At 38.9% G+C, this 21,643-nt stretch overlaps 2 protein-coding genes across 3 annotated transcripts; one reads left to right on the top strand and one right to left on the bottom strand.

Annotated features, from left to right (window-relative positions):
- Window positions 1-14,523: 14,523 nt before the first annotated feature.
- On the top strand, window positions 14,524-18,418 carry LOC122297437 (deoxyuridine 5'-triphosphate nucleotidohydrolase). Of its 2 annotated transcripts, none has more exons than XM_043107483.1 (4): window positions 14,524-14,734; window positions 17,487-17,604; window positions 17,705-17,796; window positions 17,884-18,418. In XM_043107483.1, the coding sequence occupies exons 1-4, from the start codon at window positions 14,554-14,556 to the stop codon at window positions 18,126-18,128; spliced, it is 636 nt and encodes a 211-aa protein (XP_042963417.1). In that variant the 5' UTR covers window positions 14,524-14,553; the 3' UTR covers window positions 18,129-18,418. The 2 variants fall into 2 exon arrangements, with proteins under 2 accessions (XP_042963417.1, XP_042963418.1); XM_043107484.1 differs by having other exon boundaries at window positions 14,529-14,734; window positions 17,508-17,604.
- A 981-nt stretch (window positions 18,419-19,399) lies between these two features.
- LOC122296704 lies at window positions 19,400-20,575 on the bottom strand. Its single transcript, XM_043106505.1, has 2 exons — window positions 20,066-20,575; window positions 19,400-19,705 (listed from the first exon to the last, which is right to left on the bottom strand). Exons 1-2 carry the CDS (start codon window positions 20,573-20,575, stop codon window positions 19,400-19,402), a joined length of 816 nt encoding a protein of 271 aa, XP_042962439.1.
- Between the last annotated feature and the right edge of the window lie 1,068 nt (window positions 20,576-21,643).

A 21,643-nucleotide genomic window follows, 5' to 3' on the forward strand; every position in this document is an offset into this window, starting at 1 on the left:
AGAAGCAACAAATGTGTACGGAAGAACACGCAGCGGATAACGAAAGTCATAACTAAGTACCAGAATTGTTCTCAACGTAATACAAGCTGTTTAAAACGTACATAGATAAAATATTACAAAAACACAAATACAGTTTTAAACAAATATAAAACATAGCATCAGCAACCCGGCGGAGCCGCATCCTCGGGCTCAGCCTCCTCCTCCTCCTCCTCGAACTCTGCACCAAAAGCTACGGAACCAAAAATGGTACCGCAGGTAAGTAAAACCCAAACACCACTAGATAAAAACACATAGAACTCAAACAACATGAATGCAAGAAAAACCAATGCACATGCCCTGCAAAACCACATTTTTGCAAGCACGCCAAAAACCCATTGGCCCCATAAAAACATAATCTTAAAAACCACGCCTCGCCATTATCCCAGATAATGGCCCAAACCACCATTTTCCCAGAAAATGGATCAAAAGCCTCAAAACCAAAACTCGCCATTTTCCCAGAAAATGGCCCGCATCCGAAAACCATAAAAACAAACCGGTTATGCATGCACCATGATCTCCCCTAGGGATCATCCGCACACCCTGGCTCGGTGCCACACCGCAGGTAACGACTACGCATGTGACACCTAAACGAGCAATACCCAGACTCGCGCCCTGCGCGTACCTGGCCAGGCCATCCTCTAGCCCTCGCCAGCGAAGGGCCACGGAGTCGGTGAGTAGAGCGATGCCCAGACTTGCGCCCTGCGCGTACCTGGCCGGGCCATCCTCTAGCCCCGCTCCCGTCGTCGCCCAACGACAACTCAGGGGACGTCACTCAGTATTATCCACTCCCGAGTGACCAGAGGAGCTCCACCGAGATAATAACCAATCCCGGCTTGGGCTCGTGAGACACACGCACCCGAAAATCCATTCACGTCAGCAAAACAGGGTTTCTCAAATAAAATAAATACACAAGCATGCGTCATGAAAATGAAATTATCAATGCTCCAAAACAAACAACCAACCATAAAACAATAAATCAAGCAACTCCGTCCTCCATCCATCCGACCCCCGAACTCCTCGGACTCAGTCCAGAATCAGCCAACCAACAAATAAAATAATTGAATGAGCAATATATTTTTAAATCTGAAAATAGGGTTTGGAAAATACTTACAGCGCTATACGGTGATTTTAGAAAACACCCGGCATTGCAAACGGCGGAGAAAAAGCAACGTAACAGTGTAATTTACACTGTTGTCGTGGGTAATAAATTACCCATTTTTGAACGGGGACAAACCAAGGCTCGGGATTGATAGGGAATGACCTTGAGATATTTATGAAGCTAAGGGAAATGAGTTTTGGCCGTGGGTGGTGGTGGAAATGGCGGTCGAAGGCCAAAAAAGGGCTGAACGAAGTTGAGCTCGTGGGAGCTGCTCCGGCAACGGATCGAGGCCGGAAATGGGTGGTTTAGGTCGGCAAGAGGTAGGGGAAGAAGCTGTGAAAAGATGGTGGCCGAAGGTGGTGCGACGACGCCGAAAACGGTGAAAAACCGTATGGCTTGGAGGAGCTCGTGGCTGCTAACGGTGGCTCGGATGGAGGTGAAACTTGGTGGGGATGTTCACCGGTGAGAGGGGAAGAAAACTGGGTGGGTGGTGTCGGCCACGCCGCCGGCGAGCGGTGATTCTGGGCTGCGAAAGCAACCGGCGACAGGGGCAAAAACAGAGCAGGTGCAGCGACTTCCGGCGGCTCTCGAAAGCTAACGGCTGTCCGATGGCTCTGAAAATTGGTGGGGATGATCCCTGGTGGAAGGGGAAGAGAATGGTGGTGACGGCGCACCAAATGGTGGCCGGACGGCGGAGAACTGGCCGGTCAAAGTGGCGGCGAAGGAATTAGAAAAAGGGGCAGCTGGGCGTACGTGGGAGAGAAAGGAGAAGAAAGAAGAAGAAAAGAAAGAAAAAGAAAGAAAAAGAAGGAAAAAGAAAAGGAAAAAGGGAAAAAGAAAAAGAGGAAAGAAAAGAAATGAGGTCCAATCCTCACTCTGGAGACCAAAAACCGATCCGCCGAAAACGATATTAAAAACCGCAAAACGACTAAAATAAATTAAACATATCAAATAAATTAAAACCAATTAAAACACATTAATTTAAAATAAATAAACCAATATATTATTCAAATTAAAAACAACATTTCAGTGAAAATACACGTAAAAACGGGGTATCACATCCTCCCCCCCTTAAAATAAATTTCGTCCTCAAAATTTGTGAAATCAAACATCAGCGCCAAGCAGATACAATATACAACTTAGATTATACTTGAAAAAAAAAATCATACTATCAACCATTTCCACACAAGTATGAATAAAGCTCTCTCCAAATATACTCCTATAAGCAATTCCATCACATTCGCACTAATCTCTCAGAGACGCATCACGTCTAGAACTCTTAAAGCGGCCCCGTAAACAGAAATCACCATATCCACAAGAACTTCAAAACCGCACCCAAGTAAATTCCAACAATTAGTATCTTTCCACAATAAACTGTGTTAACCTCAATCAGCTCCTGTGTTATAACCTCCAACCTTCATTATACACTATATCTTGGTAACCTAATAATCACTTCCAAAATAAACCATCAATCAACATAATTTATACAACCAAATGATTAACTTCTGACTAAAACTTTAAGTCATCACTAATTTTCCAAAATCAGCACAAGATTTAAACACCTAATTATCTCCAAAATATCACACTTCCGTGCACACTCTGATAACTCGCCAAAATGCAAAAAGACTATATCCTCATAAATTAACACCCTTGAGTACAAGCTAACTCTAACACCTGAAAGCAAGAAAATCCTTTACCACACTTTGATAGAAAATAAAATCTCCCAAAATCATGAATCATCACTCCTATCCCTCAATTATCTCTAGCTACCTTAATCAAATCAAGATTCCTCAATGACACCCATGATCCTCAACAAAAAGACAATATCAATCAATTGCAACTTCCAAATTAAAAACAAGTAACATTATCTCAAAATACGCCAATCTCATCTAAGATAAAGAACATAAGGCTCGAATCCATCCCGACCAACTAATAAAGCACCTATAACTCCTACCCAACAACTTACACTATCAAGATCATCACCTAAATTCTGAATATCGTATAAATTTAGAGATGACTAAATACACTACGAACCACGATTGAATTCACCATAACCTTAATGAACCCTTCTTGAAAACTCACTTACCTACTTCCATTCTCATAACCTTAGTAGTAGCACGACTATTTCCTTTAATTGCATACAAAATTAAATCTCAAGATAGGCCATACTGTTCATATCTCCAATCCATCAAAACTATTGCACTACCCTCCTAACTCCTACTGCTTATTACCTCACGTACCTGCTTAGGCTAATCACCGTTGATTCCCCAGCTTCCACTTTCAAGATTTTATTATCCACTACACATTGCGACCCAACAATCTCTCAAGTTAAATAAAATGTCTATAACTCTCCCAATTGGACACTCAAACTCCAAAGGAAAGTATAGCCTCAAAATTTAAATTCCTATGTGACCTCAAGTCACAATTAATTCTTAGAGATAGTCTCAATAATTAATGCCAACCATCACTCCAATTGGTAACCCACTTCAACTCTACACTCCGATCAACTCACCAAGAACTCGAAGTTATGATCTATTGAATTTAATACTATCACATCTAATCCACTTCAGTACTCACCAAAGCCACTTCTCTCAAGCCAAAAAGAGACTAGGATTTGTACTCTCCGAAATCCATACACCCTCACCACCACTATAAATGGATCTCATGTACCCTTAGCTAAGATCAATAATCATTCTAACGTATAAGTGATCCATTATTTCCATTTCCAACATCCGTACCTATATCGTCAAAATAAACGAAAATCATTTCCCAAAACCTGCATCATCTATTATCCTCAACTCGGTATGAATCAATCCTAAAACTTATCACTATAACCTCAAGCTATAACAATTATTGCCAACCTACATTCCATTGAGTAACACGCCTAGACTGAACACTCCAATCGATTCACCACTATCACGTGTCGATCTCATACGTCCTTAGCCGAAATCAATAGTCATTCTAACGTACAAGTAATCCATTACTACTATTTCCATCATCTGGACTTATATCTACAAATCAACATGAATCATTCCTATATCTGCTTAACTTATACCCTTAACATCAGCAAATAGTTATCGCTTAAAGCTTTGTACTGAAAATGACCTTAAACCTGCTAATAATCCGTTCCCAAAAGTCTCCGGAATATGAGGTCTCAACTTCAATCGAATTCAATACCAACAATTAAACTATTGCTTCCAAAACCTCAATGGATCTATTTCTTCCGAACCGACAAAAATCATTTCCTAAAATCGATTACTACAACCTCGAGTTAACAATAGTCATTTTCTGAACTAAGTCAATATCTACAATCCTCAAAGAAGTATATGAGCTAGATCATTACCTTCCATTCTCAAAGAAATCTACTCTAGAAAAATTTTCATATCAATAACTCAACTCTAATCAACCCCATTTTAATGGTTACAAACTAATCACTCACCAGAGTAGATCAAGCTACAGCACTAAGTCTGTAAAACTAAGAACTCAATTCTTATTATAAGTCAATCCTTCTACTCTGCAATTCTAAAACCTTAAATCAAATAAGAATCATCTTCCGGAACTTCTAAGATCAAACAACTTACATCCCGTAATAGAAAAAAAAAAAAAATCAACTCCCAAATCTTTCAAATTCTAAAACATTAATAGATAATAAATCATTTTCTGAAATCCTCAAGATTGATGGCTTTAATCCAAAACATTCACCTTAAAAGCTTGTAAATTTTAAAACCCAAATTGCCACCAAATTGCTCATTCGAATCAGCGAAATTAAAACTTGGAATTTAATTATTTCCTCCAAAGCTTGTCGAACCTAAAACCTTAATTACCAAAATCTTATTTCCTAAAATCTATAAGGCCTCAAACCTTAGATAAAATTATCTTAAACCAATCCTTAAAGTTCGTTGAACCTACACTCTCCTATTCTATAGCTTCATTACATAAATTCTACAAAACCTAAGACCTCAACCATCTTAAGCGACTTAAAGCTAACTCCCCTCCTTAGTTGCAACTTACATTCCTACTCCCAAGAAATTGTCTAATCCATGTCGTTCCCTTCTAACCACAATATTATAAAAGTAACCCACCTCTATAAAATTCAACCCTACTTCACTAAGTATTTTTTTTTCCTATCAACGACATTCTCAATAGTACTGTCCTCCTGCCATAGCACAATCCTCAACCCCACTTTAACTTCGGACAAAACAAAACAAAACAACTTAAAACAAAATAAATAAAACAAATAAACAACATACTTGCAATTCAAATAAAATAAAATAAAATCAAACCAAATCAAATGGAATTAAATAAAATAAATTCAAATCAAATAAAATCGAATCAAGTTAAAGAAAAACAAATCAACTTAAATAAATTAAAATAAATTTAACACCAGCTTTTAAAACTTTCTGGTACTCCACTTATGGGACATATGGTTTTACCCAGAGCCAAACGGCTCTGATACCACCTGTGACGCCCCCAAATCCCCACGCCCGAATACGGGGAAATCGAGACGTCCGGATGGTGACAACCCGGGTCACCATCCCATCGACGGTGCCAAGTGTGTGCAGAAGCAACAAATGTGTACGGAAGAACACGCAGCGGATAACGAAAGTCATAACTAAGTACCAGAATTGTTCTCAACGTAATACAAGCTGTTTAAAACGTACATAGATAAAATATTACAAAAACACAAATACAGTTTTAAACAAATATAAAACATAGCATCAGCAACCCGGCGGAGCCGCATCCTCGGGCTCAGCCTCCTCCTCCTCCTCCTCGAACTCTGCACCAAAAGCTACGGAACCAAAAATGGTACCGCAGGTAAGTAAAACCCAAACACCACTAGATAAAAACACATAGAACTCAAACAACATGAATGCAAGAAAAACCAATGCACATGCCCTGCAAAACCACATTTTTGCAAGCACGCCAAAAACCCATTGGCCCCATAAAACATAATCTTAAAAACCACGCCTCGCCATTATCCCAGATAATGGCCCAAACCACCATTTTCCCAGAAAATGGATCAAAAGCCTCAAAACCAAAACTCGTCATTTTCCCAGAAAATGGCCCGCATCCGAAAACCATAAAAACAAACCGGTTATGCATGCACCATGATCTCCCCTAGGGATCATCCGCACACCCTGGCTCGGTGCCACACCGCAGGTAACAACTACGCATGTGACACCTAAACGAGCAATACCCAGACTCGCGCCCTGCGCGTACCTGGCCAGGCCATCCTCTAGCCCTCACCAGCGAAGGGCCACAGAGTCGGTGAGTAGAGTGATGCCCATACTCGCGCCCTGCGCGTACCTGGCCGGGCCATCCTCTAGCCCCGCTCCCGTCGTCGCCCAACGACAACTCAGGGGACGTCACTCAGTATTATCCACTCCCGAGTGACCAGAGGAGCTCCACCGAGATAATAACCAATCCCGGCTTGGGCTCGTGAGACACACGCACCCGAAAATCCATTCACGTCAGCAAAACAGGGTTTCTCAAATAAAATAAATACACAAGCATGCGCCATGCAAATGCAATTATCAATGCTCCAAAACAAACAACCAACCATAAAACAATAAATCAAGCAACTCCGTCCTCCATCCATCCGACCCCCGAACTCCTCGGACTCAGTCCAGAATCAGCCAACCAACAAATAAAATAATTGAATGAGCAATATATTTTTAAATCTGAAAATAGGGTTTAGAAAATACTTACAGCGCTATACGGTAATTTTAGAAAACACCCGGCATTGCAAACGGCGGAGAAAAAGCAACGTAACAGTGTAATTTACACTGTTGTCATGGGTAATAAATTACCCATTTTCGAACGGGGACAAACCAAGGCTCGGGATTGATAGGGAATGGCCTTGAGATATTTATGAAGCTAAGGGAAATGAGTTTTGGCCGTGGGTGGTGGTGGAAATGGCGGTCGAAGGCCAAAAAAGGGCTGAACGGAGTTGAGCTCGTGGGAGCTGCTCCGGCAACGGATCGAGGCCGGAAATGGGTGGTTTAGGTCGGCAAGAGGTAGGGGAAGAAGCTGTGAAAAGATGGTGGCCGGAGGTGATGCGACGGCACCGGAAACGGTGAAAAACCGTATGGCTTGGAGGAGCTCGTGGCGGCTAACGGTGGCTCGGATGGAGGTGAAACTTGGTGGGGATGTTCACCGATGAGAGGGGAAGAAAACTGGGTGGGTGGTGTCAGCCACGCCACCGGCGAGCGGCGGTTCTGGGCTGCGAAAGCAACCGGCGACAGGGGCAAAAATAGAGCAGGTGCAGCGACTTCCGGCAGCTCTCGAAAGCTAACGGCTGGTTCGATGGCTCTGAAAATTGGTGGGGATGATCCCTGGTGGAAGGGGAAGAGAATGGTGGTGACGGCGCACCAAACGGTGGCCGGACGACGGAGAACTGGCCGGTCAAAGTGGCGGCGACGGGAATGAGAAAAAGGGGCAGTTGGGCGTACGTGGGAGAGAAAGGAGAAGAAAGAAGAAGAAAAGAAAGAAAAAGAAAGAAAAAGAAGGAAAAAGAAAAGGAAAAAGGGAAAAAGAAAAAGAGGAAAGAAAAGAAATGAGGTCCAATCCTCACTCCGGAGACCAAAAACCGATCCGCCGAAAACGATATTAAAAACCGTAAAACGACTAAAATAAATTAAACACATCAAATAAATTAAAACCAATTAAAACACATTAATTTAAAATAAATAAACTAATATATTATTCAAATTAAAAACAACCTTTCAGTGAAAATACACGTAAAAATGGGGTATCACAGGGGGCAACGGCTTCATATTTGCTAAGGGGAAGTGAGACTTTTGAGAAGTAAATTATGAGAAATTTTAAAATAAAATGAAATGAGGTCATCTCACTTCCCAAATAAGCCCTAAAGGCTAAATTTGTATAGTGCAATGCCTCAATTCCCTCTATTTAGAGGTTTTGAGTACTCCATATACGAGTTTCTCAACCATTAACCACCACCTTGTGTATATATGAAAGAACCGTGAAAAGTATTCGTGTCCCCAATATCCATGCTGTGTTTTGGAATTGTTTTGCACACTCTTTCATTAGTATGGACGTGGTGGCCTTGTTGTATCAAACTATTTTGAGCTTTATACTTTTTCTTAGAAGAGTTTTCTTACGTATATTCTTTTTATAATTTGGTGGTTTCACTTAGTATTGAGTCTAATATTTGTTTGTTTAGGGCCCGTGGGGTTGCATTAAAAGTTTTACAAAGTGTTTAAATAATCTTAAGAGCTCTTTAATAGAAAAATTAAATTGTTTGATCGTTACATATTAAAGTACTTTTTAATATCAAATAATCTAAAAAATAAGTTTGAAGAAAATATTAATTTCCTCGAACGTGATTTTTTAGATAATGCAGAATGTAGTTTCAATTTTAAAAAAATTATTAATGAGTGATAATACCCATATAACTTTCAGATAATTATAATTTTCAAATTTTCAGATAAATGAATTAGTATTTATAATTGTTTGCTAGGTACTTGTTGAATTAGACTCAAACCAAGCTCAACTCATGAAAAAAAAAAAAAAAAAACTCGATCGTGAAAGTATAAATCAATTTTATTAATAAATTACACATACTCAATTAAGTTTGACTAAACTTAATTAAGACTCATTAAGACATCCCGACTTAACTTGATTAAAGCTTGATCATATATCGTTTATATATATACCTCATTTCATATGTATCTATATATGTATGTGTGTATATACATATATATATATATATATATATTAAATTTAATAATATAAGTAGAGCAACCTTTATAATTAAAGACATAACATGTAACACTTTGTTATACCTATATATTGAATAGGGTTCATAGTTATCCGTTAGTTACTTAAGTACTTAAATGCTTAAATTATAATAGATTTTTTTATAATATGTGTGACGTCCCCAAATCCCACGTACGGATACGGGAAAATCGAGATGTCCGGATGATGACAACAATGGGTCACCACCTTATCACCAAGTATCAAGTGTGTGTACATACAACAAGTGTACAAAAGAAAGCACGCAGTGGATAAACAAAGTCATATAACTAAGTACCAGAATTTTTCTTTGTTTAATACAAAACTGTTCAAAACATGTATAATAAAATATTACAAGCCACAAATATGTTTCAAAACCATCTACAAGGCATAAACTCCAACTCAATACTCCGGCGGAGCCGCCTCATCGGGCTCAGCCTCCTCCTCCTCCTCGATCTCTGCATCAAAATCTACGGTACCAAAAATGGTGCCGCAGGTAAGTAAAGATCCAAACACCATAAGATAAAAACATATTAAAACTCAAACAATATGCATGAAAGAATGCAAATACACATATCCTATAAAACCACATTTTTCCACGCATGCCAAAATCCCATTTTGGCCCAAGACATATCCTTTAAACATAACCTCGCCATTATCCCCGATAATGGCCCAAAAACCAGACCATCAAAGCACTGTAGGCGAGAATCACATGCGAGACTCTACCACCATCCCTGCTCACCACCGTCCCTACGCGTGCACCGTAGGCGGGATTCTACCACTGTCCCTGCTTACCACCATCCTTACGCGTGCATCGTAGGCGGGAATCACAGGCGGGATTCTACCACCGTCCCTGCTTACCACCATCCCTACACGTGCCTCTGACTCGATTCATTCAGTCTAACCGTTCACATATACCATAAATCATTTCTCGCTTACAAGCCCAGTTTCCATTTTACAAACACATGTATATGCATGCAACTACACGATAACCCGGTTTTTCCTTTTTTAAACATAAAAATGCGTGCACTATATAATGCAATCATCAAGGTACAAATATCTCCAACAAAAATCAATATCAACCAAACAACTTCGTCCTTAATCCATCCGACCTCGAACTCCTCGGACTCAGTCTGAAATCAACCAACCAGTCCAATAATTTATTGTAAAAGCAAAATATATTTAAATCTAAAAATAGAGTTTGAAAAATACTTACAGCGCTATAAGGTATTTTTCGAAAGCTCACGACGTTGTAAACGATGGAGAAAAAGCAACGTAACAGTGTATTTTACACTGTGGCCGTGGGTTGTAAATTACCCACTTTCAAACGAGGATAAACCAAGACACGAAATTGATAGAAAATGGTTTAGGGATGTTTATGAAGCTAATGGAAGTAAGCTTTGGCCGTGGGTGGCAATGGAAACGGCAGTGGAAGTGCAAAAATGGGCTAATCGGAGTTGAGTTCGTGGGAGCTGCTCTGACAACGGATCGGGCCCGAAAATGGGTGGATTAGGAAGGCAAGAGGTAGGGGATGAAGTTGTGAAGAGGTGGTGGCCGAAGGTGGAGCGACGGCGCAGGAAACGACTCAAAACCGTGCAGCTTAGATGGGCTGTAGGGGGTGATCGGCGACACGGATGATGCTGGAAATTGGTGGATTGGTGCGTCGGCCGTAGGGGAGTCGGACGGTGGTGGTTGTGTCGGCCACGTCGACCGGCGGCGGTGGTTCTAGGCTGAGGAACGATCGGCAATGGGAGAGAGGAGGGAGAGCTGTGCGTGCGCAGGGAAGAAGGAAAAAGAAGAAGAAAATAAAGAAAGAAGGAAAAGAAGAAAAGGAGAAGAAGGAAAAAGAAGAAGAAAAGAAAGAAAGAAGAAAAAGAAGAAAAGGAAAAAGAAAAAAATGAAAAAGGAAAAAAGAAAAAAGAAAAAAGAAAAAAGAAAAGATGGAGAAAGAAAATGAAGTCCAATCCTCACTTCCGGAATCCAAAAACTGACCCGATGAAAACGATTTTAAAAATCATAAAACGACTAAAATAAATTAAACACCACATCAAATAAAATAAAACCAATTAAAATATAATATTTTAAAATAAAAGAACCAATATATTAATTAAATTAAAAATACTCATTCAGTGAAAATATACGTAAAAACGAGGTATCACAATATGTGTTGACAGTTATTTTCGTCAATAGTCTAGAAGAGAAGAATGATCCCTCCCCAGCAAGCTGAGGTGGCATTGGGCTTGGAACTGAGTGGTCCCCCTGGCTAATCTGGTGACATTGTACAGAATTTGTGCGCATGCCCACAATGGTGAACAATAAATAAATGCAAGAAAATATAGAGAAATAGACATATATTTACGTGATTTGGCACTGGACCTACGTCTACGAGGGATTGGGAAGGGAAGAATCAACTATAATAAGTTTGATTTACAGTCTTTTAGGGTCTCTCATCCTCTCTATACAGTAGATTTAATATATTTCTCTTTCTAACTGGAACTAGTGTCTAGAGGTTGGAGAGACCCTTTTTGAGAAGCCTCTCAAACAATCTACCCGAAGAGTCCATCTGAAGCCCCCCTCAAGTTGTCTGTCCCTTTGCCTTTATCTCTTCATTTCCCTTCTCATACGTCACATCATCCTCACTCACGTATTTTTCCTTTTTTTCCTCCTGCTTTTTGACATTTCTTCCCATCACCTTTCTTTCCTTTCCTTTTCTTTTCTTCTCCCGTATTCCATCATTTTTCCTATATTTTGTCATCTAATGAAGCCCCCTTGATGGGCTAGGCCTTGAGAGGCCATTGGTCCTATGACAAAAAATCCCCCCAATAATATGAATAATAGTTAGTAGATAAGATTTAATAGTTTCATAAAATAGTAAAGAACTATTAGAGGTGGAAAAAAAATTGATAAATTGGTAAATCGGATCGGACCGGACTAAATCGGTGGGATCGGCCCAGTCCTGAGTTTGGTTCGGTCCGGTACCGATTTTATTTTTCTTAAAACTGGTCAAAATCGGTCTGGTTCTGATTTTTTTTTTCTTAAAACCGGACCAGACCGGTTTACATATAATTTTTAATTTTTTATATTGTATATAATATATAACTATATATAAAATAGTTTTATATTATATGATAAATTACTAATTACTATAATATTAAATTTTAAAATCTTATATCATTTTGTTTATTGTATTAATAATTATACTAATATTATATAGTGCATATTAATAGTTATACTAATACTATATCACTATATATCGTAATATACTATAATATATCATCATAGTCTATAATACAATTATAATATATATTATAACATATTACAATATATTATCACTATAGTATTATATACTATAATATATTATATTATATATATTATGTAATATATAATATAGTACATTAAAACCGGTAAAACATGAGTACCGATTTAGAAGGGTAACCGGTACGTAATTAGTTTTGAAAAATACAAAACTGGTACATATCGGTTAGGTCATAAATTTTGTTTAAAACCGAACCGAACCATATAAATATATCAACATTTATATCAACATATAAATGGACCGATTACACCCCTAAAAACCATATAAATGTTGATATATTTTGTTTGAATAATGTGTATACTACTGTGCACATGCTGTGTCACCATTGCAAAACTAATACATAAATATATATTTTCTTTCCTAAGTAATATATAAATGAGAATTCCTATGGGCCGGTCCATCCGAGGATCCTCAAAAAACAGCCCACACGATAAAACATGACACGTAGACCCTCCAGGACAATTATTGTAAACCAGCACCGCACCGGTTTGTAATTCAATTCCCTTCCCTCCCTCTGTTCTCATCCCCCAAACCGAACTACACGGAACTTTCTCCCCCTCCGACACCCCCTCCCTGGCCTGAAATATTACCCCGTTGTTCGTTGCCCAGCCACGGCGCCGTCGCAAATCTGGAGTCAGTGATCTGTCGCCGTCCGCAGCCCCTTCCCCGTTGCGAAAACAATATCCATTCCCTGTCGCCGCACAGCCCCTTCGCACCCACCAGCGACTCACCAGATTTGTACCAGCCACCGCACAAGAAGACGTAGCCACCGCTGAAGAAGACGAAGCCACTGTTGAAGAAGACGAAGCCACCGTTGAAAAATTTCAAGCAGTGTTATTTTCGGCAACTCAGTAACCTTCACTTATCTGGTTTGCCCTTTCACCATTTATTAATACAGAAACTAAAAATCATATGATTATGGTATTATGGTATTATGGTTGTTGATGTGTTGTGTTAGAGACATTGAATGTAAATTGGTGAAGAAGAAGAACGAAATCACACTATGGAAGGCACAGAAATATTAATGCACAGAACGTGTTCGGTAAAAGTTCTAAGAAGAAAAAAATTTCATAAAGTGGAAAATATTCATAATGAAACTGTCGTGTTTGGCGGTGGTTTCGGTAGTACAGGGAGTGGTCTGGACGCGAAGAGGTCTCTGGGGCCGAAATGCACTGCTTGAGCGCGAGGCAACTTTGGTCTGAAATTGAAACAGAGCTATCTGAAGGATTATTTTCCCATGCACACGAGTGTAGAACAGTTTAGTGCAAAAAGCTGAGGTGGCAGCTTCTAAGTGGAGGGCTGCTTTTTAAAGAAAAGCGGATGGACCGCTTAGCAGCGCTTCTGTATATAAATATATATCAACAAATTACAGAGCGTAATAGGAGTCTGGATAGATTATATAGAATGCTCGGCCGATTCCATACATATGCCCGACACGAATTTGACTCGGCTTGGCAAGTTTCCGGTTCCAACTCAAGCAATTTGAATCAAATTCCCTTTATAATTTAAAGCTAGACTCGATTACAATTATAAATCTAAAAAAGTAAAAAATAATAGAATTTATATAAAATAATTAATTTTTAATAATAATAAACTATACTCTTTTTTCAAATAACTATACGTCATCGATACACTTTATAACTATATAGAATATTACATATAAATTTTATTTTATAATAATAATAATTTATAATGAAAAAATATAATTACAAGTACAATTATACATTAATCTGTATATTAATATAATCTGATTGGTCAAAAAATAAAATTTATTAAAAATAGTATTAATATAAATTTTAAATATAAATAAATTAATATTAATATATAAATTAATATACGATTATATTTGTATATAACAAAACTCATTTATAATTCTATATTTAGAATGAATGGACTGATAAATGAATCAATGGAGTAGCCTATTTATAAGAGCCATGCCCCATTTTGGCGCGTATTGTTCACCCTCCTATAATTGACATTCCCTCCAAATTTCCAAGCCACAGACTGGATCATAGCAATATACTCAGTTGCCAAACACGGATTCGTGTTTTCCACTTGTTATTAAGGCACGTGAGAATTAGCAAACAAATCCTACCACTAACGTGAGCTGATGAGTAACTTCCCTTAACAACACCCCTTTTGATTTTTGAGCTTTACTAGACGTAATCGGCTATACGTAATAAATAAAAAATAATTATAAAAATATATTTTTTTATAATTATACAAAATAAATAAACTTTTTTCATATAAGGCTTATATTAATTTATTTTTTTAAAATAACCGCTCACGAACTACATTTACCGACTGCACCAATTTCTCTTTTTATATTCCTTTGCCGCTTATGTTTTCCCTCCGCCCTGGAGTCGTATTCCCTCTTTTTCCCTCCTTTTTTCAAGGCGCAATCCAAAGCAAGGGTTTCCCTCTCTCTATCAGCAACTCTTGTCAGTCATCCATGGCCGACAGCACCGAATCCGATCCCCGCCACCACCTCTCCGTCACGACTCCCCAGCAGATCTCCAAAGGTATTTCATCTCCTTTCGAATCGAAGCAAATGCTTTGCCTTTGGATATTCGAGGTTTTCGTGTTCAGTTTCTCGTACTGAGTGCCTCTACCGTGGTTGGTGGGAAAAAATTTATACATTTGAGCTTGGGGTTTGTGTATTTGTTTCGTTCTCAGGTTTCTTGTTTCTATTCGGTAATGCATTTCTCTGTTATCGTTTTTCATTTGCGTAGTCCCCCGTTTGGTTCCTGGAAGAAGGACGGAAATAACTAGTATGCTTTGACATTGTTTATGATAAATGCTTAAGTTAAAACAGCTATTTATTTGACATTTTTGTTTGGAAAATCTTGTACTTTCGGTTCTCTACTCGCTCACTGCATGTCCCTCAGCTTTTCATAGCCCAACGCCCGTCCACTTCTTAAGCCCAACCTGCTTAAGTCTTCTGAAGTTAACCCTAGGGTTGCCGACATCCCCATCTCAACACTTCAGCACATCCCTTCGCTTCTTCCTCTTCTGTTTCGGCGTGTAACATCTTGTCAATCATCCATGGCCGACAGCACCGATTCCGATCCTCCCCACCACCTCTTCTCATTCATTGCGCCTAACAAGAAATCTAAGAAAAGCAAAAAGGAACTAAAAAAATTGAAGAAATGCAAAAATGTAAATGGTGTGGTTCCCGAAGAACCCAAAACCATTGAATCTGACTGGTGGGACACTTTCTGGCACAAGAACTCTTCAACCCAAGGTTTGATCTTGCTCTCACTCACTCTCTCCTTTCTTTCTGATCTCTTCGTTTTAGAGGAAATTGGCCTCATGGGCATTCATATTTTGAGGAAATTTATGATTTTTTTTTATCGTGATTTTGTTCATATATGATGGTTCTTACGGTTTTATATTTTGATAACTGGTGTGATGAACTCAGATATGCGGGTTTTGGTCGGTCTGAGAATTTCCAAAAAATGCAGCATTTTTTAACCAAAAAAAAAAAAAATCATTCGTATTAGGTGCAGAAACCACATTTCAGAATGCCATAGGCGAACCACACTCAAATACAATTCAACAAATTATAGCACTCCTACCATAAACAGACTCAAAATAGACATAAACTGATAAAAGATTAGCCCATATATCCTAACGTAACTAGAGCTTGCTGATCTAGGCAGACTTCGACATTGAAATTGGAAAGTCTACACTAACAAATACTGAAATGACTCGCTAACCAAACACATTAACCTATAGTTAAGATCTGATATATTTTTTTTTTTTACCTGAATTAGTCACAAAAGAGACTATTTTTAGAAGTTCTTTTTGCTGATGAGGACTTGTGAGTGTGGGGGACGACTCCATCTCCATCAATAGTTTCTCTGATCAGCATGTCAAGCTCCTCCTCTCCTCTCCTCTCCTCTCCTTTGGGTGTTCATTTTCTTCACCTTCAAATATTTGCTTGCATTTCCAGCCAGCTCGAGCACCTCTGCAGTCAGGTACCTCCAGAATTGAAGCCAAGAGGGCGACACGGGGTTCTGTTCTGAAATTTGAAATTGTGGGGTGTAGATTTGAAAACGTGTTTTTGAGAAAAAATCAAAAAGAAAAAAAAAAAAAGTCCACGTTTTGGGGTGTAGGAAGGAATAGTGGCTGATGTATAGCTTTATGCATAGTTCTCAAACATGGATTCGTGATTTCCATCGTTATTAAGGCGAGTGAGAATATAGCAAAAACCCCTAATACTAACGTCAGCTGATGAGTAAGTTCCCCTTAACCTACACCCCTTTGATTTTTATATTCCGTTGCCCCTTATGTTTTCCCTCTCCCCTCGAGTCGCATTCCCTCTATTTTCCCTCCTTCCTTCAAAGCCCAATCTAAAGCAAGGGTTTCCCTCTCTCTATCTGCAACTCTTGTCAATCATCCATGGCTGACAGCACCGACTCCGATCCCCGCCACCTCCTCTCAGTCACGCCTCCCCAGCAGATCTCCGAAGGTATTTCATCTCCTTTTGAATCAAAGGAGCAAATGCTTTGCCTTTGGATATTCGAGGTTTTCGTGTTCAGTTTCTCGTACAGAGTGCCTCTACCGTGGTTGGTGGGAAAAAATTTATACATTTGAGCTTGGGGTTTGTGTATTTGTTTCGTTCTCAGGGTTCTTGTTTATATTCAGTAATGCAATTCTCTGTTATCGTTTTACATTTGCTCCCCATTTGGTTTCTGGAAGGGCGGAAATAACTAGTATGCTTTGACATTGTTTATGATAAAGGCTTTAGTTAAGACAGCTATTTATTTGACATTTTTGTTTGGAAAATCTTGTACTTTCGGTTCTCTACTCGCTCACTGCATGGTCCCTTTCTCCTTGTAAGTCGAGGAGATTGGCGACTCAGCATTTGCATTGGAAAGATTAGATTTTATTAATAATAAAAAATAGGCATACCCAAGTACACGAGTTGTATACGAGAGACAACACCTATTTAAGAAAAATAGTAGTAGATACAAGGAAATCATGAAAGCTTAGTCCATTGAAATCTATTGCTACAGTCTGTAGGAACAAAGTATTAAAACAAGAGGCATTTAAGTTCATCCAATGTCCTTTCTCGATCTTCAAAATGCTGACTGGTCCTTCCTTTCTTTCTATGCCACCGCTCATTTAAAGTTCTTGAGGGAATGAATAAAGTCTCCATTTGTGAAGGTGACAAAATTTGTGATACTATATGTTTTTTTGGAAGTCATGAAAATTTTGTAGAAGTCCCAATATATGTGAAGGATGTGGTTATTATTTGGATTTTACTAGTGCATCTATCATTCATACCAGGGGAGCCAAATTCATACTTTAGGGTGAAAAAGCTATCCAAGAAAGCCATTTTGCCTTCCAGAGGCTCCCCTCTCTCTGCAGGCTACGATCTCTCCAGGTAATTAGTCTACTATTTTTCATTGATTTCATGCAAAAGGAAGAAGAAAAAAATGTGTCGCTAATTCTGATCGTTTAATCATTGTCGATATTGTGTGCAGTGCAACGGAGGTCAAGGTGCCTGCAAGAGGAAAAGCCCTGGTTCCAACCGATCTGAGCATTGCAGTACCTGAAGGAACCTACGCTCGCGTAGGTGAGGCTTCACTCACTCACTCTCTCTTATTTTCTTCCTCAGGTATATTTCTTTTGTTCAATGAAATGAGTTCTTATGGATCTGTAGCACCAAGATCGGGGTTGGCGTGGAAGCATTCGATTGATGTGGGTGCTGGCGTGATCGATGCTGACTACAGAGGTCCAGTTGGAGTCATACTGTTTAACCATTCTGACATTGATTTTGAGGTGAAAGCTGGCGATAGGATTGCACAGTTGATAATTGAGAAGATAATGACACCCGAAGTGACAGAGGTTGAAGATTTGGATGCAACTGCAAGAGGCGATGGTGGGTTCGGGTCTACAGGCATATGAGCCTCTGGCTTTGCTGCATTTACCCTGTTTTGTTTCTTTGTTGCAGGGGCATAAAATTGGATGATGTGGTCTTTGACTAATTTTGTCAAACAGGTAGTGAACTAGTGTTCTGGTATTGGTCCTTTTAGTATCTGCAAAGAAATTATATATGTATGTGTGTGCATGTATACGCACGCGTGAACAAATGGGCTTATTATATCTTCAAGTGTTGTTGGTTGGTTTCTTTTGGGGATTTGCAATTATTGGTATCGATTATTGGGATGAAGTTTGAGTCTCTCTTCTTTGCTTAATATTTGAGTTTGGCATATTTTTAAACAGGCTAACATGGTAGCTGTTATGGATTTTCTTTGAGAAGGTTTGGTCCGGGGAAACTTTGTGGGCTTGTACGCATGGATAGATTGGGCATTTATTGCATGGATAGATTGGGCATTTATTATATTCGTAGTTAGTAGTTGTTTGGTTATTGGGTGATGTTATTATAATGTATTCATGGTTATTCCTCCAATAAATGGATGAGCCGCCCCAATATTTTTTTTTTTTAAATAAAAAAATGCTTCTTCGAGAGAGGAAATTACAAAACATAAAGAGATAATCTCTCTCAGGAACTGGAGGCCGGCGTTGGCGGGTGGAGGCTGTGTGGGGTAGGAAGCCTTTTAACCTTTAAAGGTTTAAAGGGAAGAAATCGATTTAACCTTAAACCCTCTTCCATGCAAAATATGAGTAAGCCCTTATCGTGACACCAATTTCATTTAGTCGAGCGTATGCATGCCAAACTTGAGGTGGGTCAATTGAATTTCAGGTGCAAAGAGCACTTTGCACCCATGATCATGTGATACGACTATGCCATCTTGGACTGACTTTTTTTTTTTTTTTTTTTGAAAGGAACATTTGTATTAAGCATCAGCCGATTACAATAAAGAAGCAATACAATAAGGGAGATCCTCAATATCAACAAGGATATCAATGATGTGTAGAGCATCTCTAGCTAAGTAATGAGCCAAACTATTACAACCTCTAGGTGTAAAATTAATTGAAAATGAATCAAAACTCAGCAGCATCTGTTTGATATCAGTAATGATCAAACCAGTTTGTTTCCAGCTATCTTTATTGCCTTTGATGTCATTAACTACATTCATTGCATCCCCTTCAAGTTTGATCTGTTTCAATCCAATGTCTAAAGCCAACTTAACAGAATGTAGAGCTCCAAAAGCCTCAGCCAAGTAAGGGTCAGGAAATAGAGGTCTGCACATCCTCATATAAGCAATCACTCTTCATTCCCAGTCCCAAATAATAGTCTCAACACCCACTTTGCAATTCACTTTATCCACTGCAAAATCCCAATTGACTTTGTACACATCAGCAGGGGGAGCACTCCATTGGATAGTCTGAGGGATGGTGGTTGTAGGATTAGTTGTTTGTTGAGAAAAAAGAGCAGTGAGATCTTCAAGTTTCTGAGTTGCCTGTCTTACAATAAATTGAAGGGTAGAAAAAGTTTGGTTAAAAACCAAATCATTCATTCTTCTCCAAATTTTCCATGCCACCACAGCTACTTCCATTAAAATTTCATCTTCAAGTTCCTGCACCATTTGCATCAACAAGCTTCTGAAGTTAATCTGGTTCTTACATTGTTTCTGCAATTTTGATGAGCAAAGACACCACACATCCCTAGCTGCCACGCACTCCCATAAGACATGTTCCACAGATTCTTCATGTTGATTACAAATAGGACACCAAGGATCTTTTATAACCTTTCTCTTAAAAAGATTTAGTTTTGTTGGAAGGCTATTGTGACATGCTTTCCACAAAAATAATTTCTCTACATTTGGAACTTTAATCCTCCAAAGCTTGTTCCAGTTTTCACTGTCAACAAAGGCTTGAGAATGCTGACCTTTATCTCTTTGTTGAAGCTCAAGTTGCAGATGCTATGCACTTCTAACAGAAAAAATCTCATTAGAAGTATATCTCCAGACAACTTTATCAGGACTGTTGCATAAACTTATTGGAATCTGTCTAATTATTTCAGCTTCCCTTTGAAGAAAAGTTTGATCAATCACATCTGTCTTCCAGGTTTTGGCTTCATGATCAATAAGTGCAGAAACAGTCTCCTCAGGATCAAAACAACTAATAGGACTTTGAACTTTGAATGATGTTGGAATAGGCAACCACTTATGGTGCCATATCTTAGTATCTGCTCCATTACCAATACGCCAGAATAAGCCTTCTTCCAACAAAGGTTTAGCAGCCATGAGACTCCTCCATATAAGGGATGAGTGCCTTGGAGTTGTAGCTTTTAGGAATTGGCCATCAAGATAGTATTTAGATGAGAGAACTTTTGCAGCAAGAGAATTAGGGAAATGAAGCAATCTCCAACCTTGGCTAGCATTTGCATGATTAAAATGTTCAAGGTCTCTGAATCCTAAATCACCCACTGCTTTAGCCTTAACCATCTTATCCCAGTGACACCAATGCATCTTCCTCTCCTCAGCTTTCTGACCCCACCAGAACTATTGAGTCAATCGACCAATTTCTAATAGGAGAGACTTAGGAATCTTAAACACATCCATACAATAAGTAGGGATAGCTTGGATAATAGACTTGATAAGGATTTCTTTGCCAGCCTGAGATAAATACTTCAATTTCCAGTTGCTAATCCTCCCTCTAACTTTGTCAATAACGCTTCTAAAGGCTTTGGTTTTTGATCTTCCAATCTCCACAGGAAGACCTAAATATTTGTCATAAGGTTGAGAGGATTGAATGCCTGCAACTTGAGTGATTAGATCTCGAGCTTCAGCCTTAGTGTTTTTGCTGAACATAATTGAGGTTTTTTCCTTATTAAGTCTTTGACCACTTGCTGCTCATAGGTGTCTAGAAGATGAGATAACCTGGACCACTCCAAGGGGTTTGCTTTACAAAAAAGAAGACAGTCATCTGCAAAAAACAGATGACTAATCCTCACCTGATTTCTACCCAGAGGAACACCTGTAATAGCACTAGTCCCTTCAGCACTTTAGATCATTTTACTTAGAGATTCAACACAAATGATAAAAAGGTAAGGAGACATCCCTCGAGAAGGAGTAAAGGAACTTTGTGGGATCCCATTTAAAAGAACAGAATATGACACAGTAGAAACACATCTCAGAATCACCTCAATCCATTTAGAGTCAAATCCCATCCTTATCATGATAGCTTGAAAAAAGGACCATTCAATCCTGTCATATGCCTTGCTCATATCCAATTTTAGAGCCATGAATCATTCTTTCCCTTTGATCTATGTTTGCATAGAGTGCATAGCTTCAAAAGCCACCACTACATTATCAGTGATCAACCTATTGGGAACAAAGGCACTTTGGACTGACTTGAACCCTAGCGTATTATAAATAGGTTGTTTAGGCCCTATTTGGATGGTAAGACTTCAAAGTTGGAGATAGTTTTTCTGTTAAAGATGGTCTTATATCCGAACATACAAATATCCATGGTGTTAAAAATCCATTTTGAGTATAAATCGGTCTAGCCTA

The sequence above is a fragment of the Carya illinoinensis genome, chromosome 15 (genome assembly GCF_018687715.1).
Source record: "Carya illinoinensis cultivar Pawnee chromosome 15, C.illinoinensisPawnee_v1, whole genome shotgun sequence".
NCBI classification, from domain to species: domain Eukaryota; kingdom Viridiplantae; phylum Streptophyta; class Magnoliopsida; order Fagales; family Juglandaceae; genus Carya; species Carya illinoinensis.